This window comes from Equus asinus, chromosome 2 (genome assembly GCF_041296235.1).
Source record: "Equus asinus isolate D_3611 breed Donkey chromosome 2, EquAss-T2T_v2, whole genome shotgun sequence".
Taxonomy (NCBI): domain Eukaryota; kingdom Metazoa; phylum Chordata; class Mammalia; order Perissodactyla; family Equidae; genus Equus; species Equus asinus.
Genome location: NC_091791.1, coordinates 20,815,823 through 20,841,412, shown reverse-complemented (window position 1 = coordinate 20,841,412; position 25,590 = coordinate 20,815,823). Strand labels below are relative to the sequence as shown.

At 42.5% G+C, this 25,590-nt stretch overlaps 1 protein-coding gene and 1 long non-coding RNA gene across 3 annotated transcripts in view; one reads left to right on the top strand and one right to left on the bottom strand.

The window, feature by feature from the left end:
- Window positions 1-754: 754 nt before the first annotated feature.
- Window positions 755-25,590, top strand: part of RBM20 (RNA binding motif protein 20) — a 189,713-nt gene continuing 164,877 nt past the window's right edge. Inside the window, exon 1 of one of the 2 annotated variants that reach the window (XM_044750960.2) lies at window positions 755-1,142. In XM_044750960.2, the coding sequence (XP_044606895.2) occupies window positions 937-1,142 (206 nt within the window). In that variant the 5' untranslated portion in view covers window positions 755-936. The remainder of the gene's footprint in view (window positions 1,143-25,590) is intronic. The other variant, XM_070483295.1, reaches the window with a different exon arrangement.
- Window positions 1,155-24,656, bottom strand: LOC139040059 (uncharacterized). Its single transcript, XR_011493886.1, has 3 exons — window positions 23,089-24,656; window positions 22,875-22,922; window positions 1,155-10,961 (listed from the first exon to the last, which is right to left on the bottom strand). It is a non-coding gene; the product is annotated as an uncharacterized lncRNA (long non-coding RNA).

Below are 25,590 nucleotides of genomic sequence, written 5' to 3'. Positions count from 1 at the left end.
GGTGGCTGCGCGATGTCGGTGATCTCTCTCCTTGTCATTCTTTACCTTTCCACTGAGATTTCGCCAATAAATAACAAGAATAAAGCGTATGCTTGGTTTTGTCTTTGCGTTCGTGAAATCGTGGCGGGTCTTTTAGAGAAGACAGGGGAAAAAAGGAAGAGAAACCACGGCAGCCCCACCGGCTGCCTCTGGGGACCCCTGAAATCAACAGCTGGAACTGCCAATTTGGAGATTCCTAGGGCCTGGTCATCTAAGACCGGGATTACAAGGCCCACCGACCAGGGGGAGGGTCGGGGCTTTTCCCTCGCGGGGCCGGGCTCCGGCCGCGGGAAGGTGCCAAGCCCGGCGCGCTTCGCACTGGCGATGCGCGCGGACGCCCCGGGCGCGCTCCGTCCGCCGCTCTTGGCAGGAGGGCGAGAGGCTGCGCGCGCCGTCCCTAGGGACAGCCCCGAGGCCGCCCCGCTCCCGGGAGAGGCGAGAGCTGGGCAGCCGGCGGCGGGCTGGCGTGCGTCTCGCCGTCTCACGCGGTTCAGCTGCCCAGCGGAGCGCCCGGCCTGGGACCCTGAGGGCGCACGGTGGCCGGTGCCACACGCCACGCTCCCTCCCCGCTCGCCGCGCCCGCGGTCAGCGGGCAGAGCTCTCCGGACCTCACCGGCGCCTAGCAGCCCCGGGCAGCAGAGCCGCTCCCGCCGGCCGGGAAACGCCCCCTGTCCCCCACCCCCGCGGGGCCCGGCCGGGAGAGTGGGACCGGCGGGAGGAGGAGGAGGAGGCGGCGCCGCCGGGACTGCCTCCTCCCCGCCCCTCGCGTCTCCTCCCCGCGCCACCGGGAAGGACAAGGGGACTGGGCACGGGGACCCCGGCCAGTGAGCGCCGGTGCCCCGGGGCCGCCCTTCGCTTGCGCTCTCCTGCCGCGAGCCGGGGCCGGTCTCGCCTCATATGGTGCTGGCCGCAGCCATGAGCCAGGACGCGGACACCAGCGGCCTCGAGCAACCGGACAGAGATGCCCGCAGCGTGCCCGGTGCCCCGGCGCCTCCAGCGCCCCCCGGCCCGCGAGGGATGCAGCCGCCGCCGCCGCCGCCGCCGCCGCCGCCGCCGCCGCCGCCGCCGCCGCCCCAAGCCGGCCTACCCCAGATCATCCAAAAGTAAGAGGAAGGAGAGGGGAGCGGGGACCGGGGGTGCGCTTGGGGGACACGCCCCGGGCGCCCCCTTCTGTGGCTTCATCTCTCCTGTCCCTGCTAAACTTCGCTCGGCCTCTTGGCGTTTGAAGTTCTCTTGTCCTCTCGGCAAAGTCGGTCTCCTTCTGGCTGTTTGTGAGGTTGGGGTGAGGGAAGCCAAGTTATGTGGGGAAAATAATTTTCTTTTTTCCTTATCTCCTTTCTCTTCTCTTCAGGGATATTACTGGATATTTTGAACTAAAGTAGCTCAAATTGGGGGGAAATGGACCAGAGGGTCTATTTCATCTTTCTGGTCCCAAGAGGCCGATGGAATGTATGGAGAACAGCGCGCGAGTGTGTGTGTGCGCGTGAGGGGGTGTAAGTCAAATGCCGCCAGGAAGAAACCATCCTTCATGGGCCCCTGAAGTTTGTAAACACATTTTGCTTTGTCTTGAAAGAAGCGTTTACACTTTTCAAGAAGGCCCTTCCGAAGAGTTCTTAGCTGCGCAACCGTTTACCGTTAATGTTACCATCTTGTGATTCAGGTGAACTGTGCGACTTGGGTCGCAAATTTTCAGAGTCGGCCTTCCCAACGCGTGAGTAGGTTGGGGGTGGTCAACAAGGCTCTGAGAAGTTCTTCTGGCTCATTTGGGGGCCATAAAAGTAAGATGGTGATGTTTTGTTCATTCTTTTCGAGATTTTGTTTGACAGTTGAAGGCCTAGAATGTTGACTTGTTTGAAGGATCTTCATTTTCTTAAGGATTTCCTCAGCCTGTCATAAAGTCCTCAAAACTAGTTTAAGAAGTGTAGGAGAAAGTCTGAATGATGAATACTTGGGACGAAACTGACGAAACTAGAGAAATACACACGAGCACAGCAAAATCAATCGTATGGAAGAGAGCGGAGGTTTTCCAGCGCTGCTGTATTGATGCTCTGAGTTATATAAACTTATGAAAGTATAGTAAGAGAAATCACCAGTGATGGGGTGTAAATGGCATTTAAATATTGCTTTTAAGACTGACAATAACAGAGTTGTGAAAATTCAAGTTTGATATCAGAGGACGCTGGTATCATATTTCAGAACAAAATGGTTCCTTATTTTTTGACTGGTAGAAAAGGAAAACTCCATTTATGACAACTCTTCGCTTTAGTTTCATTTTATATAACTTTCAACTACTAACAAGTTTCCAACATTTGAAAATGAAAATATTTTATATTGTTATTCTGTTCCTATTGTTTTGCAAATTATTTCAGCTGACTTACTAAATCTGATTGACAGTTTAAGTACATCATTACTTGAAAATTTCTCTTTAGTCCTTAATATAAATATGTCAACAGAGAAAAAAGTGTTTAAAACCTAAGTTTATTTACTAAAAACCCTAAATGACCAATTATTAATTGGGAGACATCTAATGTGTTTCTTACCTTACCAGTGTCATGTGACTTCAGATTAGGCTGCACATGAAGTTTACTGAATTGCTTTAGTATTGTAATCACCCTGCATTTTCCTATCATTTACTTTTAATTAGGAAAAAACTAGGAATTTTATGTCCACAGAAAAATTTTTCTAGATGGGTGTCTGATTATGAAATGTTGCCTGGTTGAAAATAAATGCCATTTTGTGGAAAATGGATCAGTTAAAGTGTATTTCAGTTACCTTATTTAATAATTTACCCTATAAATTCATCCCCATTTTGAAAATCCCGTCTCTGGACTATCTTACTTTAATAGATAATACTGAGGCTTTTCGAAGATGGCCTTTCTGCTTGCAGTCCAGGATGAGATCTCAAGAAATGCCTGATGGCTTTGCCCTGTTTTGCGTTAGTGACAGATCTGTGTTCAGGGGTCAGGTCTAGGGCTGGTGAATGTCCCTGTGGGATTTGATGTTTGTGCGCTTATGTTTCAAAGTTTTTCTTTATAAGGATGATTTGGGGTTTTCGCTCCTTTCAGTACCCACTGAAATTCCGCTGGAACCGGGCGTAACATGGCAAATGCTTTGCAGGTCCAACGTTAATGCGCTGAAACTTGAGCAGCTTATTTTGAAACTACGTTTGCATAATTTAATCTGAGCAACCATTTTTGTGTAGTTCTGAGATGCTGTTTGCATCAGCCATCTTTGAGAAAATGTAGCGAAGAGATTGCCCTCAGCCGCAAAATAAGTTGTCTGCCTCTTGATTTGGGGAATTTTGTGAGCTAGAACTGTGGATGAAATTCTCCTCTAGTGGATCGAATATTAAATGTATTTTATTGGGGAACCTGCATTTTCTTTAGTTATTTTAGTGATGTTATTAAGTAATTCATAAGAGGAGACGTTTTGATTTCTTTCAAATGATGAAGATAGCAATCTTCTTCGTGTTGCATAGCGTTTAAGAATTACAAAATTTTTTTATTTCTTAATAACAGCTTTCATTTTGGGTTAAGTCAAGGACTTTGTTAAAATAATAGTCATGATCACAATGCAAACCGATTCCTATTCATGTACGCTATATTGGGTCTTAAGAGAACTGCTATCTACTGCATTTAAGTAACTAAACACATCAAGTGTGATGATGAATAATGAGACTGATTTTGGTGTTTGTTTTGTGGAAGACAGCCTCGGTCCTTATGAAGACTGCATCGAAAGTTAATTTCTGTCAAGTGCCTTTGTTCTACTCAGGTATATTTAGTTTTCTTATTATTGCATTCTTAGCTTCAGTCAAGAACTGTCCATGACTTTTCTGCTCTTGTTAATCCCTGACCCCTGGCCATTATTGGCTTTACCTATAAGGGTTATCAGTCATGTTTAGACACGTATAACTAATATCTTGTAAGATCTTTGTTTTAAACATGCATTCTCTAAGTTGGCCAATATGGAGGTATTATTGAATAAATGTAAATCATTATATAAGACATACGGGCAATGAGAAATATAAATAACACCTTAGGAAGAGATTTGGGATGAGTTTAGGGAATTGGGATAATTTGAGGATTTAAAGTACCTACATTTTCCATACTATCAGAAGTAAAGAAACAGTGTGTGTTGGCGAATGTTTTATAAAGAGTTATCTCCTCAAACATTCACAATATTTTATTTCCAAAAGTATTTTATGTTTTAATTTTGTGCTTTAAAATCAAACCTAGTTCTTGATTTATAAGAAGTTATTTATGAACCTTGTTGAACATCAGAAATTTAAATTTTAGGTTGTAAGTTTTAAAGTTCTCTTCGGAATGAAAACAGTACCACTCAACTCTGTGTGAAATGTTGGAGTCAGTTACCAAGTGTGCCACTAATCATGGTGAAAATTAACCAAACAAGCACACACACAATTTCTATGAAGTGAACACATAGGCGATTTTCCTAAAATTATTTGATTTCCAGCAAAATATTCCTGGCTAGTGCGTGACATGAAGGGGCATATTTAAGTTGAGTATAGATGACTTATTTTTTCCTTTCCAGATTATTTTGACAAGCAATGAATAAAAATCAATTATAAAAATAGAAAAAGTTTTGGGTTAGCATTTGATAGCTAGTGTTACCTGCATGTACTTGTGGCTTATGAAAATTAAAATCTAGTTTTGATTTCTATAGTTTATAGTCTTCTGCATAGCATTAGGACACTGGCTGACTGTTTTCAGCACAAAGTGCTCCCCTGACGCAGTTCAGACAGTGTTAGAAGAAGTCACTCTGATTGCAGATAATTTTACAGACGTTCTGCATTTGGAAGCACCTCCACGTAACTCTCAGGGAGTGATTTGCAGGCAAGTTATGTGTGATGTCCACTCACTTTGATGGGCATGCAGACAATTACATCCAGAATCGGGGAGGAAATAAGAACTTGCCAAAAAGGGACATTACCTCACATTCACACTTGGTCCTTTTCTGGAAAGAGGATGGAATTTCTAACATCTGTGCCAGTTTCTAACATCAGTTTGAGTCCATTTTTAGGGGAAACAGGGATCCACTTGTAGAAGGAATGTTGAAAATCTTAAACACCATCTTAAACTGCACGTAAGACAAGCATTCGACAGGAGAAAACATCTGAGAGGATTAAGCATTTACCCAAAACAGGGGAGGAGAGAGGGTGGTTCTTGCCTTAGCATTCTGAAAAGTTTCTGTGCTTCTCTAGAAAGCCTCTTAAGGGTACTTTTTTTTTTTTTTTAAAGAAATTTTGCTTGAGGGTTTGTTGTGATAAGTATTTTTAGATAGTAAGTGTAGCCATCCAGTTATGAGTTTTTCTCAAATTGCCAAAGAGATCAGTATTATGAAATGCAGTGCATTATTCCCATTAGTCATGGAAAATGACTATACATATGGTGCGCACAGAGCTGTTCTAATGCCAGTGCTGTAGGGGAAAGAAGAGAAGAAAAATTTTATCACCCATTTTATTCTTCTATCCACTTATTCTTCTGCTACGTCCTTAGCAGCTTATCAAATTAATAATTTTATAAGCCCAAGTCTGTCCATTGGAATGTGGACTCTGATCTGTTAAGATCTCCTTGTCTGTCCTTAATAGTTACCGGTGGGGAGAAAACCCCCCAGGACTGACTCAGAGTGAAATGATCTCACATTATCCAGTTTCTCTCTCTCAATCTGATTTATTTTTCTTGCGGCTGTAGGTTCTTGACTCCAGTTAAACTAGTATTTCTTCTCTGCACACAACAGCTAGTCCTCAAGTAAACAAACCAATACAGCTCAGTTCACAGCTTTGATAAACAAGAATCCACAAAATGTTGGGAATAAGGGTCTAATCAAGGGATAGAATTAAAATGGACTGAACTAAACATGGAAAGCAAGAATGGAAGAAGCTTGAGATGGTGGAGTTAAAGCTCCAAAGAGAAATTCAGAGGCAGGGCTCCATCCTCCCTTCATCCACCCTGGTCCCCCTTCCAGACAAATGCCTGAAGGGGTCTCCTGTGCCACAGAATCCCACTTAATCTGATTTTTACTTCCTGCCACAGTAATTACCTTGTTTGCGAGGGTCTAACTGATATTATTTTATCTAGTTTAACAGGGAAAGTTGCTGGTGTGAGTGGCTGGTAGCTGGGTTTAGGGTAGCACACTGAACAGTTTTGCAGAAAGTAAAGTGATCCATATTCCAGAATCAGGGCAAAGGCAGGAATTAGTGGTTTGTAGAAAGGAGCCCAGGGCAATTCCCTTCTGGTTAATGAGCCTGGTAGGATCATTGTGATATATGTGTTATCCTGGAAGCCTGACTTTGCTTGTTCCTACCAGTGAGAAGACTGGGATATCCCGACTTTAATTAAGAAGGTGCATTTTGAATCAGAAATGTGAATTTGGTTTCCAGCACCACCAAGGAGGTGTCGGCAGTGGGCTGATATTTTGTCTGGCTCAATGGGTGGTCACTGTTTAAATTCCACCCAACTAGGGTTTCAGTCTTTGACATTTACAGACAGCAAGTTTGGGGACAAGTCATCACTGCCAGCTGTTTGAGGAGGAGGTGGAAGGGAAGGACTCCCCCTCCCCCCAATATTTGGTTTCCATCTAATATGATAAAGTCTTTACAGCGGCAGAAGTTACAGCCAAGTTAATTGATCCTCCTCTTTCCTAGATTCCTGCTGGATTTTATAAGATAAATAAGTCCCTGATGGTTTACAAGGCAACTTTTCCAACTCGCTGACAGCAGATCAGTCAGGGAGATGGTACACGTTGCTGCGAATGTGCTTTATGAGCACAAAGGGAGTCGTTTAAGCAACTTGCATGAGGACGTGTTAATAACTTGTAGCTAGGTTTGCCGAATAAATCTTTCCACGTGTTCAGAAACAAAAGGCCGAGGGTCAGGCGTGTGTTTGGGGGGTGGTCGTCACCCCATGAAGATGGTTTTCACGCCACTTTTCCCTTCTTTCATGTGGGTATTTGCTTTAAGGATGCACCAGGGCCATTTGCTCCTGTCCTTTCTCTGCACCTGCTTTCTCTCGATCACAGTAATGACCCTTCACTTTTCAGTTACTACTTCCCGCTCTGGCCCAAACGTGGAAACCTCCACTCACACTGTCTGGACATCTTAAATACTCTTCACTTCTGCAAGTTGTCTATAGACTCCCTCCCAAATATGTTTTTGGCTCTTATTAGACCCACCCTTAAGCCTGACCTCCAGTGTCATGACACTGAAGGACTAGACAAGGTAATATATATTTTAAAGACATATTGATTTCACCAAGTCACTTCTTTTGGTTTATTTTGAATTCATTATTGAATAGAACGATTTAGGACCTGCCTGGCGTTGTCAAGTGTAAAATGAGCATTTTTGCTCTAAATTAATTATTGGGTTTCTGACAAGGAGAGTCAGAAAGGAAAAGAAAACCCTGGATTGGGAGCTGGTGACCTGGACAAGCCAATTAACCTTCCTAATCCAGCCTCTCCAGGGATTGGAAATGATCGATGGCAGTTCCTTCCAAGAATTAAATTTACGTGAATCTCCAGGAATATTGGTGAGTGATCATCAGTGTAGAATGCCTCCCCTCTCCTCCTGTACATATGTGATGGAGAATATATCCCACATGAGTGACATTTTAGCCATGGACGTGAGTACATGTTTGGGAGATCATTCACTCATGAAAACAACAGTAACCACAAAAAGAGGATTTTTTTCTCTTTTCCAATATTTGCAAAGAATATTTGGATCAGCACCATAATTTTAAGTCAGAAAAGTAGACGCTAATGTCAGTAAAAAGGAGGACATTTTATATTGCTTTCTAATAGAAGTTTTTTAAAATAAAAGCACTCATTTTGGAATGTTACAGTGAATACTTGAGTTTGCAAAAAACAGCACTGTTTTCAATTCAGGAGACAGATCCAATCATTTTCACATGTCTAAACTGGATTGTTTTAAACACAGGCAGATGGCAGTATATTTGGTGATGTTGGTTTTAGAGGCAGATATGTAAACGCGGAACCTACAGACATCTTCTGGGAGCCTGGCTGCTGCCGAGACTCAGGCTCCGGCTCCGTAAACAGTGACGCACTGTCATTCTACGTGGGCTGCAGAGACTGTCGAGAGCTCGAGACCTGAAAACACTTTGCGAAGAGATCTTGGCTGTCCAAAAGCTGGGCCTCAGGTTTCCGTGTGGCTTCCTTGAATTGAAGAGACCACATGTTTCCAGAGCCTCCTCAGGACCGGGTCTCCTGGGGGCCCTGCGTCCTCCTGGGCTAGCAGAGTCACTGAAAGCCTGGAGTGCTGGAAAGCCTTTATTTCATACTTGAAAAGATATTTTTGTAACTTTCTGCATAAAAAGGGAGATGAGTTGTGTGATTAAATATTGACTTATAGACTTTGTTATATACATAATAAGGATGAACAGAAGGATATTTGTTGCAGCATTTTCTAAAAGAGCAAAACATTAGAAACCATCTAGATGTTTCTCAGTTTAAATCATGTGCATGTATAATGGCGTGTACCACTCAGCCATTAGAATGATGCCATTATCTTAAATTTATTAATATGGAATACAAACCACATGATATTGTTAAATAAAAAAAGTTACAAATAACGTGTACAGGGATCTCATGTTTTTAAAAAAATGTGTTTGGGTGTGTGGGGGGCTTGTAAGCCTGGAAAAACATCTAAAGAACAAACATAAAGATGTTAACAGTGGTTCTAACTCTGGGTGGTGCAATTATAGACGTTTGTCTTTTCTTTTTTTTCTATACTTTCTATTTTTATTTTCAGTGAGCCTGTATTCATTTTATAATAAGATTAAAAAAACTATTTTAAAACAAAGATAGGAATAGACCTTACACATTGGCACTGCCCTGTCTTGAAGACCGGACTGCCCCTCAGAGCCTTAGGTTTTAGACCTGGAAGGCATCTGAGAGCTGCTGTAGGCCAGTCCTCCTGTTTCGCTAGGTAAGGCCAGTGAGCATCAGAGAAGTCAAGTGAATTGTTCAAGGTCACGTAGTGAGGTAGTGGTCAGGCCGGGATAGGAATCCTCATTTTTCCCTCTACTGTATTTTCTGCTTAGGCTACCCTTTTGTCTGCCTGGAAATGGAGGCCATTCATAAACTAACCATTTATCCACTGGCTCTAGTCTTCTCAGATCCCTCAAGGGGATTTTTAAAACCATCCTTGGGTATGTTATCCTCCCTCCCGTCTTGGTTTTTCTGCCCTTAGAGTAGACTGGGTCCCTTCAGAGCTTCTCAAGGTCTGCTCCTTCCTGCGAAACAGAAGTGAGCATCACATTTTCTCCTCTGCTCATCGTGGCTCAAGGTGACTGTTTTTCAGATCCTTAATAGGGAAAACCCAAGACTCATTCTCCTTTTATACCCAGAAACATCCTCTTGACACCCTTCAAGCTGTGGTATAAAGATGGACCTTTTAAGGTAAAAGGATAACTAATATTTCTATTTATAGGAAACCAAACACATTTCACTTCTTATTCCCAAGCCAGTAACAGGAATGCCTGGGATCACTTCTGCCGCCTCATCCCTCACTCATTCTGCTTCAGATTTGTTTCAACCAAGGATACAATTTTGACCGTATTAATCTTTGATTTGGGGGGAACTGTATTTGTGCTCTTCCTTGCTCTTTCAGGTGTGCTCTCTTCTCTCTCTCTCTCTTTCTCTATAAATAAATAAATATATATATATATATATATTTGAGCAATTCAAAAGTAAGTTGCATAACCATAATTCTGTTATCATATCTAAGGAAGTTAGTCTTACTTTAAATATTTTTTCTAATAAATACTAGATTTCTAACTTTTTCTAATTTCCAGAAGAATGTCTCATTTAGCTGTTTTTAAAACCCTTGCTGGTTCAGGTTCACAGGCGCATTTGTTCCTGATGTCTCTTTTAATTTAGCGAGCGTACCTGCCTTTTTCTGTTCTTCATGGTGGAAAAGTCCAGGCTAGCTGTCTTGTAGAATGAAGAATGATTTGGATGTGTCTATGGTTTCCTCATGGCCAGATTCAGGTTGAGCATTTTGGCCAGGACATGCAGTGGGTGATGCGTTCCCCTAAGTCTGAGCCCTTGGTCAAGGTGGTCACTGCCATTTGTCTCTCTCATAATGGGACATTTTTCTCTTCGTGGTGAGTGCGTTGTCTATGGGAGTGACACCGTGGGACCCTCTGAACATCCCGTTTCCCAACAAACTTTCATCTAGTGGTTTTATCTTTTAATTTGACCATATTCTTAAAAAGTCCCTTTGATGAAGTATGTGGAACTGGAACAATAACTAAATATCACTTTAGAATGGATTGGATTGAGTATATAGGTTAAAGCAGACAGACTTGCACATATGTTTGCACTATACCAGTCTGTAGAAATTATCTGTGGCCTCTGGATTTTTCTAGTCCTGACTTGATGGGAACTTAATTGATGGACCCACCGCTTCCCTGTTAACCCCTACAGCGGGCATTCTGTCACGGCCTGCAGTGCTTTTTAATGTCCGTACAAAGTGAATGTAAATCCCTTTTAACGCTAATGGCAGTGAATGGATGCTAATGTGATTTTTGCTAGCTCACACAATTTTTCAGGCTTCTTCTTGAAGCTATGTTGACTCTTTGCAAAAACCTTTTATCTTCCTTTTCAAAATCACTATATGAAGCTGACTTTAAAAATGACTGATGACTTGCCTGAAGCCTAAACTGGGTGAGCCCTGGAGCTGGTCTCTGACTGCCCGTTTGTTCATGCTTTTCAGATTTAAGTTACACAGCTATTTTTGCCTCTTCCAGATTGGTCCTCTTATTTTCATGCACAAAATATGTAGGGTGGGGAAGGTGGTGGGGAGTACTGAGGAGAATCAGCAGCAGGCATGTCTCTGGTCTAGGTTCCGCTTCGCCACCACGAACCCTGAGCCTCAGTGTCCTCATCTGTAAAAGGGAACAACAGTAATGAAGTAATTGTTATTAAGTGTAATTAAATAATAAAGGCAACAAGGATAACAACTAACACTTATTGAGTGCTTCTTGAGTGCCAGCTACTATTCTAAGCACTTTATGTGTGTTTAATGCATTTAATCATTTAATCCAACAATAGTCCTGTGAGGTAATGCTGTTATTCCCCCCCCCCCCCCATTTTACAGATGAGGAAATCAAGTCACAAATTTACAAGGACTCAGCAAAGCTAAAAAAAATATTATTTATGAAAGAACTGGTGGGCTGGGGTGGGGATGGGAGAATGTTATGTAAATTCATTTGATCATATCATGTCTATGTAAATATCCACCCTCAAAATAATTTACAGAAAACCCACCACTTAAAAAGAAAATACTATGGAAAAAATTGCTGAAATAAATTTGAACGTAAGTCCAATTTAATTTGAGAGAAACTAAGCAATCCAACTAAGAACATTTTTTTTTCTGTTTCTTTTTTTCAGTTTCTTGTAGCTTTGAGTCTGCCTTTTGGTTTGCTGTGAAATCCATATCCCAATTTACATTCCACCAGCAAATCTGACTCTGGCATTTGATTCACTGTCTTATTCTGCATGTTATGCATGTTAGGCAAGACCTGAATTTGATGCTCACAGAGTATATAAACACTTGTAATCCTCTCAGCATGTGCTAAAATAATAACAGATATGATAGTTTGATTTGCAAAGTAGTGTCTGCCAAGTTCTACCAGACCATTTTTGAACTAATTCAGAAAACAAGGATTCAGCAACGGTGAAAAGTGTCTTAGGCTCCTATTAATAGCAAAAAGAAATCCTGATTTGAACCACGGCCACATCAAACTCGCTTCGTCTCCACCAGACACACTTCTTGAACAGTCTTAGCAGACATCGTTACAGATGATCTTTTGCTCAAAGAAACCGTTGTCTGTCAAAACCAGACTGAATAGAATCAGTGAATCAGGAAAGGATTATTTGCATTTGACCTTCAAAAGGGTTTACAGTAAAGATCCTTTAAACAGTGAGTTCCTCAGTGTATTTCAAATAGAAATTTACTGTCTAAGAATTTAAAGGTCCAATGATAATTTTTCAAACTTTTCTTTTTCTTTTTTCAATTTTACAGAGGTATAATTGAAGTATACTAAGCTGCGCACATTAAAGCATCCATCAAAAATCAAGATAATAAACATTTTTATCACCTCCCAAAATTTCTTCCTGACTTGTATAATTTATCCTTCTCTCTTTCCCTTAGCTCTCTTCCTCTCAGGCAACTACTCATCTGCTCTCTATCACTATAAATGAGTTTGCATTTTCTAGAATTTTATACAAAGTGTATCACAGTATGTACTCTTTTTCTTGCCTGGCTTCTTTCACTCAGCATAATGATGTTTTTGGAAATAATATTTTAGAAAATTGTGATAAAATCCACATTTTTTAACTATTTTAACTATTTGAAATTCAGTAGTATTAAGAACTTTCACTATGCTGTGTAACCATTACCACTATCTAGGTCCAGAACATTCGCATTACCTCAAAAAGAAACCCTGCCTCCATTAAGCAGTTATTCCAGGTTCCCTCCTCCCCCCAGGCCCCTGGCAGCCAGTACTCTGCTTTCTGTCTCTATGGCAGAATCTGTATCTATGGATTTGCCTATTCTGGACATTTCATATAAGTGGAATCATATTCTATGTGGCCTTTTGTATCAGGCTTTCTCTCACTTAGCATAATGTTTTCAAGGTTCGTCCATGTGGTAGCATGAATCAGTACTTCATTCCTTTTTATTGTTGAAGAATATTCCATCACATGGATAGACCACATTTTGTTTATCCATTCATCAGTTGATAGATTGGGTTGTTTCCACCTTTTGACTATTGTGAATAGTGCTGCGATGAAGACTTGTGTACAGGTTTTTGCTTGAACATCTGTTTTCAGCTCTTTTGAGTCTGTATCTTGGAGTGGAATTGCTGAGTCATATGTTAAGTCTATGTGTAGTTATGGAGGAAGTTCCAAAGTGGCCGCACCATTTTACATTCTCACCAGCAATAAATGAGGGCTCCAATTTCTCCACAACTTTGTCAACACTTGTTATTTTCCTTTTTTTTGAAATTATGGCCATCCTACTGGGTATAAAGTGGTATCTCATTGTGGTTTTGACTTGTATTTCTCTAACGACTAATGATGTTGAGCATCTTTTCATATGCTTGTTGGCCATTTGTATATCTTCTTTAGAGAAATGTCTATTTAACTCCTTTGTCCCTCTTTTAATTGAGTTGTTTATCTTTTGTGTGAAATTGTAAGAGTTCTTTATAAATTCTGGATACCAGTCCCTTATCAGATAGATGATTTGCTAATATTTTCTCCCATTCTTTGATGCTTCCTTTGGCATAATGATTTTAAGGTTCATCCGTTTCTTTTGCATGTATCTAAAGTTAGGTCCTCTTTATTGCTGAGTGGTATTCTCTCTGATGGATATATCACAAATTGCTGTTCCATTTACCTCTTGATGGACATATAGGTTGTTTCCAGTTTTTGGCTATTACAAATAAAGCTGGTATGAACATTCCTTTGCTAGTTTTTATGTGGACATATCGTCTAGTTTTCTTGGGTAAATATCTAGGCTATTGACAATTTAAACTTTTGGGAGCACAGATGTTGTATAGAAGAATAATTTTTGGTGTGAAAACGCCTTTCAACTTTTATTACTGTATCTTTGAATGGAGCATGACCCTTCAAGCCATTTTTTATCTTAGTTTTCAGAGCCAGTCATTCATTACCTTAGTTTTTTGTTTTTCTTCTACTGATGAATCTTCCTTCAATAATTTTTCATTTGACAAATAATTATTACCAGGGAAGTTGGGTCACAAGATGAATAAGACAACAAAACTTTAGAACTTCCAGCTGGAAGGGACCCTAGACTTCATCTAATTAAATTCTCTTATTTTATGGAAAAGAAAGCCAGGTCGAGAAGGATGACCAGATTCACCAAAGGCCCCTCATCTATTAGAGAAGTTAAGTGAGCAGAGGAAACTTAGGTGCCTGTGAGAGTAACTTGAAGTCCGCTGGTGGTAAGGCGCCCACAGATGCAGCAGTGCTGGCTGGGGGTGAGTGGACAGCCTGTGTTCCTGCTGGGCTGTGTAGTTCTCAGGGTCCTCTCTCACCTCCTAGCTTATCCCAGTCAATCCTCCAACATCCCTGTGGAGTAGGTAGGTATTAAGTAACTACTAGTAGGTCGGAGTCCCCTAGCCAATGATTAGAGAGCCCAGGCTCAGAGCCAGGCCTTCTGACCCGTTCTACCTTGCGCTCCCTCCTTCCTTCCTCTGGAAGCCCTCCTCCCCTTCCATGCCCACTGCCACAGCCTTAGTTCAGGCCTCCTGGCTTCTCCTCCTGCCTCCAGCTGGGCTTGTCCTCAGATCTTTCTTTTCTCCACACCAGTGCAGCCTTCATCTTATCATCTGCTTGCTTAAAGCCCTGTGGAGCTTGTTGCCTGTAGGTTGAGATTCAGACTGCTTCGAAGCCCCTTGTGAACCTGCCCCAATTTAGTTGTCCAGCCCCAGGCTTGCTGTTCTGTCTTGGCTGTCCTTCTGTTCTCTCTACCTATACTACGTTCTGTCTCCTCAACTCGAACATTCCCTTTCATCTATGTGGATTCTGCTTAGATCTCACCCCTTCTTGGGAGCTTTCCCTGACTCCATGCAGGAAGGCAGGGTTGGGTGTCCTTTTCCTATAATGCCCTGTGGCCCCCACTGTAGCAGTTACCCTATGCTCAGCTCTTGTTGGTCTCGCCTGAAGATCCTGCAAAGTCTTTGTGGGCAGGGCCAGTGTTGTTCATCTTGGTGTCCTCAGCATCTGGCAGGGGCCCTGAGTCACAGTTCATTGAATACGTGAGAGAATGAGCAACTTAACTGCAACCTAACTTTTGATCTAACTGACTTTGTGATGAGAAAGGATGATCTCACGGGTGAGAATTGATGTGAGACCAATGCTTGGTTTTCTCCAAAGGTTTTATTCAGGCTGTCTGTCTGAAAGGGCTAGAGAGACCCAGCTCCTCTCTCTTTATGTTTGGAGAGGTGGGATAAGTGGAGGGGTGGGAGGCACAGACCTAGGAAGTAAGAAACCCCAGCTCTGGTCTGGGCTCCACCTTGAAGCCACTGTGTGAGCAGAGGCAGGCACTTTGTCTCCCAGGTCCCACATTTGCTAAAGGGGGGCCAGGGGGTGGGATTATTATAGGGTATGGGGATTATTGTAGGGTATGGGGGTTATTATAGGATATGGGGCTTCTTATGGAGTGTGGGCTTGTTAAAGGGTGTGGGCTTTGTTATAAGAATCAATGGATGACTCGTGAACATGCATTGGTAGGAATAAAGTGCTGAATACACGTGTCATAATGTAACCTGACTTTCTGCCTCACTCAGTCATCTCCAGCCAGGGACTTGATTGTGCCTTTAGAGGTTCAGGCAATTTCCAGGTGGAATTTCTTTTGTGAGATTTGATTAGAATAGGAAAAATGGTGGAAATGACCACATAGAACACCCCTTAAACCCCCGTTGTGTCAAAGCTTTCGACGACAGAAATTTCTGGATCACATAAAAGGTTTCTCAGCCCTAAGCAAGCACTCTGCTTATTTCAGGCAATTTCTAAAACAACACAATTGCGACACTGAGATACTTTATTATTACCTTGATGTTTGTGATAATGACAGTTTGATTGTGGCAATGATAATGAGAGTTGACCTGTGGCAGCTGCAAAAAGGAGTCACCCAGAACATGAGTTATTGCCCATGACTTCTCAGTGAGACCTACTCTGACCACTCTATTCAAATTGCATCCTGCACCTTCCCATCCAATCTCCATTTCCTCGCTCTATTTCTTCCATACCGCTAGTCATCCTCTAACAGATAATATAACTTACTTGTTTGACTTGTTATGTTTCTATTGTCTATTACCTCTCCTCCCACCTTGCCTGTGCCACATAAGCTGTACAAGATAAGGGGAGTTTTATTCAGCGATTCCCGCCCTCCCCTCACGCCTAAGAACAATACCTGGCCCCTAGAAGCAGCTCACTAAATATTTGCAGAATGGCTAGGTGAACCGTTAATAAAAATGCCAAGCTTAGGCATCGTTACGTGGAGGCATTTGTTTCTTCTCTGAGCCCACCTAGGCTGTAAACTCCATGGGCTCTAGGATCTGAGTTTTGTGATCTGAGAAACTGAAATGAATATGCAGGATGTTAGAAGATCATAGCCTTTGCTCCTGTGTGATTCTTGGAAGTTAAAGAAGCTGAAGTACCTGGGCTGCCCCCTGGCCCTGGGCACCGATGGCTCAGTGCTCTTCTTGTGGCCTGGCTCCTACAGTGGCCAGTCTAGTTGGACTCTCTTTGGCAGAGATATGAACTGTGCCTCTGGTGGGATCTTGATGTTGGATGAAGAGCCAGGGGGCTAGGTCGCCTCAGTCCCTTGAAATAGGGGCCCAAAAGACTGGGACAACTACATGTCCAGCAACAGGAGATTAGTGAATACATTTGGCTACATCCTCCCATACTATGAGGACCCTCTTTGTGTGCTGTTACAGAGAAGTCTCAGGGATATGGGGGGAAAAGCAGGGTGCAGAAAGTATGTATTGTTGCTACCTTTTGTGTAGGAAAAGGGGAGAATAGGATTATTTATATATATATATCTCATTTGTGACATATGTGATCATATGTGAGCTATATATATATTATATATATGATGTCAGATATATATATATATATGATATTTACATTAGTCGCATAAAAATACTGAAAGAATAAACAAAAAGAAAACCTAATAAAATGATTGCCTGAATGTAGGTGGAGAACAGGGCGAGTGGGTTGAGGGTGTGAGAGTGAGACCCATGTTACAGCAGGGGAGGGAAGAAGCTCCAGGAAGGACGGGTCCGCTGTCTGATGAGATCAGTCTGAGCTGATCCTGAATCTATGCCTATGGGCTTGTCAGGTTGCTGGGGAAAGGTGGGGTCCAGATGAAGGTGGGAGAAGAGCATTTTAGGTAGGAATGTACTTTCAGAGATGACAAAGACATGGTGAACTGAGAGCCTCAGAGTAATTCCACTTGACTGGAGGTCAGAGTGTGTTTCTAATTAAGGGGCACTGATAGGAGATGGGGTAGCTGGGGAGTGGTGAGAGCTGAGGATGTAAAATAAGGCAGGATGCTGGTGATACAGAAACGTGTTTCTCAAGGTAAGGAGTTTGGATGCTATGTTTTGAGTATCCATTTGTAAGCAGAGGTCTGATGTAATGAGATCGGTGTTCTGGAAAGATTACATGGGTATTGGAGAAGAGAGGATAATTGGCAGAGTTGTGTGCGTGTGTGCATGCACATGTGCATGCGTGTGTGTGTTTGTGTAGATGCGTAGCTAGAGGTAGGCATGTCAGCTAGGAGGCCCCTGCACTAGTTAGATGAGAGGTGCTGACGGTCTGAAATGAGGAAGCACCATAGCACAAGTTAAAGGTAGGTATTGGAGTTGGAATGCCTGAGTTTGCATCCTGGCTTCCTACTTACTTGCTAGGTGTGTGACTGTGGACAAGTTACTTAACCTCTCTGCACTTCTATTTCTTCAGGTATAAAATGGGGCACATAGGGCTCTACCTCATCGTGTTATTGTCAGGAGTAAATGAGATCATACACGTAAAGGTATCATACGTGTTAGCTGTTTGTATTAAGGCAGTTGCAGTGGTGATGGGGGAGGGGGACCAGACTTGAGAGATGTTACAAATAGAAATGAGCAGGGAGAACCAATGGCATCTATGTGCTGCCTAATCTCAGACGCTGGGAGGATGCTATGGGGAAAGGGAAGCTCAGGAAAGATGCTCTCAGTGGTGTGGGTGTAGCGAGGGGCCAGCACTTGGCTGCGGGAACGTTACAACCCACATGTGATTTGTTAAAAGGATGAAAGGCAATTAGGAAAGGAGAAAGTACCTAAAAGCCCCCCTCCCCGTGAACTTTGATTTTCCGATTCAGGGGACCACTTGTAGTTCACAAAGACCTAAACTAACCTATGATATTTTCAATCTGAATATTTAGTACTGTGCCTAACTTCTCTGACATAATCAAGGGAGAGAGAATCATGTGCAAAGTGCACATGTAAGTCCGGAAAGGCTGAGGATGAGGGCAGTTCCTTGAGCACGTCATTGACCTTTCCCAAAAGACATTTCCTTTGTCCAAAACATAGATAATTGAATCAGATGGCTTTAATTAAAATCCCTTTCAGAGATTTTTAATTAAGCCCCCTGAGATTACAGAGATTTTTTTTTTTTAATTAAAGGCCCCACCTTATGGTGGGAATGTAAAAATGGTACCTTCTAAGGAAGGGAATTTGGCAATATCTAGAAAAATTACAAGTGCATTATTTTTTAACCAAACAATCCTACTTATAAGATCAATCCCAAAGATACCATGGGCAAAAATAAGAAAAGACATATGCAGAAGGCTTTCCATGGTGGCATTATTTGTAATAGCAAAAGACTGGAGACAACCCAAATGTCTATCAATAGGGAGTGGGTTGAATAAACTATGGGACATCCATAATATGAGACGCTATATGGCTATAAGAAGGAAGGAGAATGGTCTTTATATACAGCTATGGGATGATCTCTATGGTATATATTTAAGTGAAAAAAGCAGGGTGCAGAAAAAATAGATAGCTTTTATCTGAGAAATACGTATGTATTTGCTTATAATTTAAAGAAATGGAAGAGTAAACCAATAAAAATGATTACTTGTACAGGGGGAGGAAATGGATGGATGGGTCAAGGATAGAAGCTAGACTTTTCCGAAGGTATTGTGTTTTGTACATTTGACTTTGGAACTCTGTAAGTATTTTTCTTAACTACAGACAAAATTTAATTAAAAAAAATAATTCCCCCAAATTAAGATTAAATGAAACAAATGTATGTATTAAGTTGGTAGCTTACCACACACAGAATTGTTTCACGTAACTTTAAAACACAATAATTTGATTATACATCTCTAGTAGAATATATCTTAAGGTCAAAACAAATTTGAAATGTATCTTAAGCTATTTTAGTAATACTGTTAGTAATAATACTGATATTACTATTCTGAATTGATTATATATGTATAGTAATTATGTTAAAACCACCAGAAACCAGTATTTTTAGTATAATAAAAAAGAGACAGCAATTTTATACTCAAAGATGTTAAGTAAAAATCCTGTAATCCTAAATTTGAATTGGAAAATAGTATGAACTCGTGATATATTTTCTCTTTAACAATTGAAAAAATATTTCCTAAATTTTTCCACTGAAATGCCTAGAAATAACGACCAACTTAGTAGCAATAAGCACCTGTAATGTCCAGATCGTGGCCTCTAAATACAATTTGCCACTAAAAGGGATTATGGGGGCTGGCCCTGTGGCCGAGTGGTTAAAGTTCCATGTGCTCTGCTTTGGTGGCCCAGATTCGCAGGTTTGGGTCCCAGGCGTGGACCTGCTCCGCTCATCAGCCGTGCTGTGGAGGCATCCCACATATAAAGTAGAGGAAGATTGGCACAGATGTTAGTTCAGGGCTAATCTTCCTCACAAAAAAAAGGAGCTATGAATCCTCAGAAAAATGGCTGATTACAGGTCTGGGACAGGAAATGTACAAAATGCATTGGAATATCTTGTATTACAAAGCAAAGAAGCTATCAAAGACCACTCATGTCTTGTCAAAAGAACTCAGGAGCCAAATTGAGCATTTCCCAGTGCCCAAACATGGAATAATTTGAGCATTAAAAAGAACAACTGTAGTGGATTGATATCAAATATATTACAGTGTGTAAAATCCATGAGTTAAAAATTCAGTAGTTCCCGGTGGAAGAGGCGGGGGAACCAACTTATCCTGAAAATTAGTCAAGAAAGGGAAAGAATCAGACATTTATTCTGTCCTTTCTTATTAGTTACCTTAGGGTATCAGAATTTTTGATGAGGAGTTCTTTTTTACAGAGGAAGTCTATCTAATAAATACAGAAGGAATTACAGAGTTGGAATGTCCCCGTTTTGCAACCCCTAGTGAATGAGTTTAGACAACATGGTTATGAAACAGCTGCTAAGAACATCAGGTGAAGCTGATGGGAACCTTTGTAATGGATGGATCAGCTGGTGACATTCAAACCCGCTGATCAACCTTAATGTCACAAAAGAGAAAGACTTCCAGGCATCATGTGCCTACTGAGGTGATGCAATAGGAAGTACACAGCACTATCAAAAATAGAACCTGGATCTATGTCAGGCCCGAGATCTAACCACCAGTTTATAGAAAATACAGGGGACAGAGGAACATGTCAAAACAACACCATGGAGATAAAAATCATCCAGTTGGAAGGTGGGACACCTGGTCTCCTCAACAAATAAGAAAAGCAGGAGGGAAGGCTGGTGTGGTAGTGTGGTGGTGAAGTTTGTGCGCTCCTGCTTTGGCATCCCAGGTGCAGACCTAGCACTGCTCGTCAAGCCATGCTGTGGCAGCATCATGCATAAAATAGAGGAAGGTTGGCGTAGATGTTAGCTCAATGGCAATCTTCCTCAAGCAAAAAGAGGAAGATTGGCAACAGATGTTAGTTCAGGGCTAATCTTCCTCACAAAAGAAAAAAAAAGAAAAGCAAAGCAAAGGGGGTTCTTCTTTTTTTTTTGGTGAGGAAGATTGGCCCTGAGCTAACATCTGTTGCCAATCTTCCTCCTTTTTTTTTTCCTCCCCAAAGCCCCAGTATATAGTTGTATATCCTTGGTTGTAGGTCATTCTAGTTCTTCTATGTGGAACGCTGCCACAGCATGACTTGATGAGCAGTGCGTAGGTCCGTGCCCAGGATCCAAACTGGTGAACTATGGGCTGCCAAAGCAGAGCTCATGAACTCAACCACTTGGTCATGGGCTGGCTCCATGGGGTTCTTAATCTATAATAAAAGATACTAAAAATATTTTCCAGCAAAATGCAGTCTACAATCTTTGCTTGGATCCTAGCTCAAACAAACCAACTATTAAAAAAAAATTATGAGACTAGTTATGACATTTGAACAGACTGGACATGGAGGCTGAAGAATGATCTATTCATGTATTGTTTTATTTATTTATTTATAGTTGTGATAATGATATTGTGATTATGTTAAAATTAAAGTTATTCTATTTTTCAGCTATATACTAGAGTATTTATAGATGAAATGATTGGCTTCAAAAGAATAGTGTGGAGGTGAGAATGGGGAGGGGTACAGAGTGAATAAGATTGGTTGCAAGTTAATAATTGTTGAAGCCGGGTGATGGGTGCATGGGACTTTATTATACTGTTCTCTCTACCTTGGTATAGTTAGACAATTTCCATAACGAAAGTAAGAAAGATGAAGCCCACCAGCTCATTTGGTTGGCCAGTCCTGATTTCAGCCTTCCCTGAGTTCAATTTTGGGCTGTGGAGTGTACAAGTGAAATCACCTGGCTAGCAATTAGAAGGGCTGGGATTCTAACTCATTTCTCTCTGGCCCCAAGGCTCCAGGTCTTTCCATCTTGCCTTGAAGAATTTATGTCCCTCTGTGGCTCAGACTGTTCTGGAATTGTTTAGATTGAGAGTTTACAGGGTTTTACAAGCAGCTGTAATATAAACTTGGGAAAATGGGGGCAAAAGCAGAACAAGGATGAAACATCAGAGTTGGTCTTCCTTTGAGGGAAGGAAATTTAGGCAAGAAGATGGAAAGAATGCATGCCTCCACCTTGACCTTATTGGGCCTTCCCTGTGGCACCACCCTGGGCTGTGGATTGAGAGAGACCTGGGTTTCCGTAGCGTGGCCTGTCACTTACTAGCTGCGTGACCTTACTGTTCTGGGCTTCGGTTTCTTCAACCGACCTTGTCTGGTTGTGGGAGGACTACATGAACTGGTAAGGCCTCACATATTTATTTCGAAGAGAAAGCGGAAGCACAGTTCACTGAGATCCTAGGAATCCCTGAGCTGGGCTGGACATTGCGTGTTTGGAAATGCCTTATGACCTGCACCTCCCCCTCCGCCCCCCAGCCCTAGCACATTCTCCAGCACTTTCTCCAGGACCTGGGGCAGCCTTGCCTAAGTTTGGAATGACCATTTAGCCTGAGTGAGGAGGCACAGTGCTCTAAGGGCAGTAGTTTCTCCACCTGGCCGTGTTTTATTTTAGGTGGATTGATAGCCTAGGGCAGCTGGAGAGGATCCTTCTTAGGTGAGTCTGTAGAAAACTCCAGCTGGCTCGCTGGAGGCCAGCTTTAACTTCGCCATCTTTGAAAGTGGAAAGAAAAGGTGAAATTGCTTGTCTTTTCTGAAAGAAGCACCACATTTTCTTTCCCTTCTACTCTGTTTACCTCTGACGACGGTAACCCGCCCGCCTTTCCTCGCTAAATCTCCTGACACACAGGGCTCCATCCTGGCAGTGGGCATCTTTTCACCAGCCCTTTAAGAGTTCCTGGCACATGTGTTTGGTTGTCACTTGGTCACCTGGGAAGTGTCCAGGAGCCATACCTTGCGCCTTTGATCCAATGTGGCCTTTGATCCCTGGCGTCCGGCTCACTTTCCCCCACTGCATGTGACCCATCCACTCGCCGGGGCTGAGGTGTGAGTGAGCCACTGGCTTGGGGAAGCGCAGCCACATGGAGCCCTGATTTACGAACTGTCCAGATTTAACTGAGGCTACAGCACTTTTATTAATAGAACATGCTGCATTTCCTTTTTATAAAAATATGAAGATCACTGCGCTCAGGAAAATGCCTGGTGACTTTCTGTCTTTAGGGCATGCTCATCACCAGGCTAAAATTAAAAGTGAAGTCAGGCCCCTCTTGAGTCTATTTTTAACCGAGTTTAGCATATGAATGTGAACGTGAAGTCTTTCTTTAGATCTCCCTTAACTCAATTACTTACTTATGCCAAGCATCCCGCCGAGAGTTCCAGAGCTGTGGCTGGGTCTACCTAGGGTGAAAGTCCCAAAGGGAAGTTAGGGACAACTTGCTGATCCCCTGCTATCTGAGTTTATGTGTCTTCACCCATCCCAGCTTCACTTATCCTAGAACGTTAAGGTGGAGGTAGCCATTATACTAGAAAAAAATAAAACAGGGGAAAAAATCAACCCACTCACCTATGACCGTTCTGTGATGCTCAGATATCAAGTGCCCGGAATTGGTACCTATTTTTCCAGGGGCTCCAATTTAGAAGCAGCCACTTGGGTGGAAGGGAGACGCTGGGTGCCCGGGGAGACGTCATTCAGCAGAAAGTGCGAATGGCCCGGCATACCAGGGAGACTTGAGACAACAGGTGGAGGGAGGGAGAGGGAAAAAAACTTAACAAGTGTCATTCCTGTCCAGAGGGCTCATGATGAGTGATGAGAGCGCTGCGGAAAACTTTCAGAAACCCTCTTAAATTCCCTCTTTGAAATCTTTTTAAAGTCTGCTCTTTGAGGACTGTGAAGGGAGGGGAGAGCAGAGGGCAGAGATGATCCTGACTCTTAAGATTCTTTGGCCTAAAGTTTCACTTGAAGGCAGGGAGTGACAAAGGCTCTCGTTTGAACTTCTTCTTAAGGCAGTTCCCTGTGGACATTTTTCGGGGAAAACACTTTTTTAAAAAGCCTGTTGAGCATGATAAGTCCTGGCCTTTGCTTTGTTTTTTTGAAAAGTGATTTTGAAAACGGTGATTTTAAGTGAAAAAAGTGTTCAAGTTGTGTTATTTTCCTTCTCACTTTTATGTGAACGTATACTCAGCTCATCTTGCCCTGAGTCCCTTAAAGGCATTGTCATTTTTAAGCAGAGGAAAAACTTCCTTTGATTTTTTCGGTATGGCGGCAAAGCCATCGTTGAGGATAAGCGAAGATTAATTTAAAATGCCAGTTCCTTTCACTAATCCGCTGACAGGGAGGGTGTTTATGGCTGGAGAACTATGCAGATGTTTCCAGACAGAGTCTGAGAGGGAAGAACAGGGAAGGGTGTGTGTGTGTGTGTGTCTGTGTGTGTGTGTGTGTTTGTGTCTCTGTGTGTGTCTGTGTGTGTGTGTCTGTGTGTCTGTATGTCTGTGTGTCTGTGTGGCAGGTGGTCATTTTACTTTTGGGGACTAGGAGTGATATTTAAACAATAAGCTCCTTCTATATATTATTTGCATTTTCTGCTAAAAGCAATCAAAATGAAGTATGATGTGTTTCTAGGCCACTACCGTCTGTCTGAAAAATCCCTTACAGGTTTTCGCCTGCAGTCCAACAAACTGCTTACAGGCATTAATGATCTTTTCAATAAAACTGTGGATTAAATGACAACACTTTTAGGCTCAGTTCTGAAGACTTTGCACCTTCATTTGGTTGCAGTCAAGGACTGGCTGCCCTGGCCAGATTGATATTTTTCGGTGTGTCCAGCTGGTAAAAGAAGGTAAGGGTAGGAGTGGGAAAGGGTATACACTAAGTGTGCTTTAGAATGTTGCCACAGTCCTTAAGCATAGGGGCTGAAAGATGCTCTCCTGGCTTCTGGATAAGGCAGTTGGTTGGGACTTGTGAATGGATAAACCCCTCATAAACAGAGTTGCTGAATTCAGAATAATATATCATTTCTTTGAAACTATTCAGTTTCATCCATTCAGTTGTTCCTGATATTTTTTTCTTCTTCTTCTTCTTCTTTTTTTTTTTTTTTTGCTGAGGAAGATTCTCCCTGAGCTAACATCTGTGCCAATTTTCCCTCCCCTGCCTTTTTTTATAATTCTCAACTTTATTATTTCGTATGCTTTTTTTTTTTTTTTTGGTGAGGAAGATTGGCCCAGAGCTAACATCTGTTGCCAATCTTCCTCTTTATTTTTTTTCCTCCCCAAAGCCCCAGTACATAGTTGTACATCCTAGTTGTAAGTCATTCCAGTTCTGCTATGTGGGATGCCGCCACAGCATGGCTTGATGAGCCAAGTGTAGGTCCTTGCCCAGGATCCAAACTGGTGAACCCCAGGTCACTGAAGCAGAGCGTGTGAACTTAACCACCAGGCCATGGGGCCAGCCTCTTTTTGTCTTGGTTTTTACCTCGACTCAAGTTTATTCCTTGGTGAGGCTAATGACTCATCTCTATGGTACCTTTTACTTTCACCTTGCTTGGTTGTTCCTTTTCAGGAGAACATTTTTGTCTTGTTTTTCTTTGACTTGACCCCTTAGGGAGTCTAAGGATTTCACATCTTGGAGTTTCAGGATGGATCCAAGAAATGGTCACGATCACTCTCGTCTCCTTCCCAGGGACTGTTGGGTGGTGGTATGTGGCACAGATAGATAAGGAAGCAAAGAATGTGGCACATCCCTAAATTGTCCTCTGAGGTGAGATCTGAGCCTAAATTTCCCCGGACTGGGCTGCGTTTCTTTAGATCACGTGCTTGTGTGTGAAGAGCCTGTGAAAATCAGCCTTTGCTTCTTCCGCTGCTATGATCTGTGGGGTTGTGGCTGGGCCTGCAATCCGCGCAGCCATGGTTCCTCCCTGCTGGAGTTCTCCAGCATGGCGGTTGAGGGCAGCGCTCATTCCAGCTGCCAGCACGGTCCTTCTCCTTCCCCGACAAGGGGGAGCCGGGCTCAGAGAACATTGAAATGCAGTAAAACCATCCCTCTTGCAAGTTTCCTTCTGAATGTCCATGG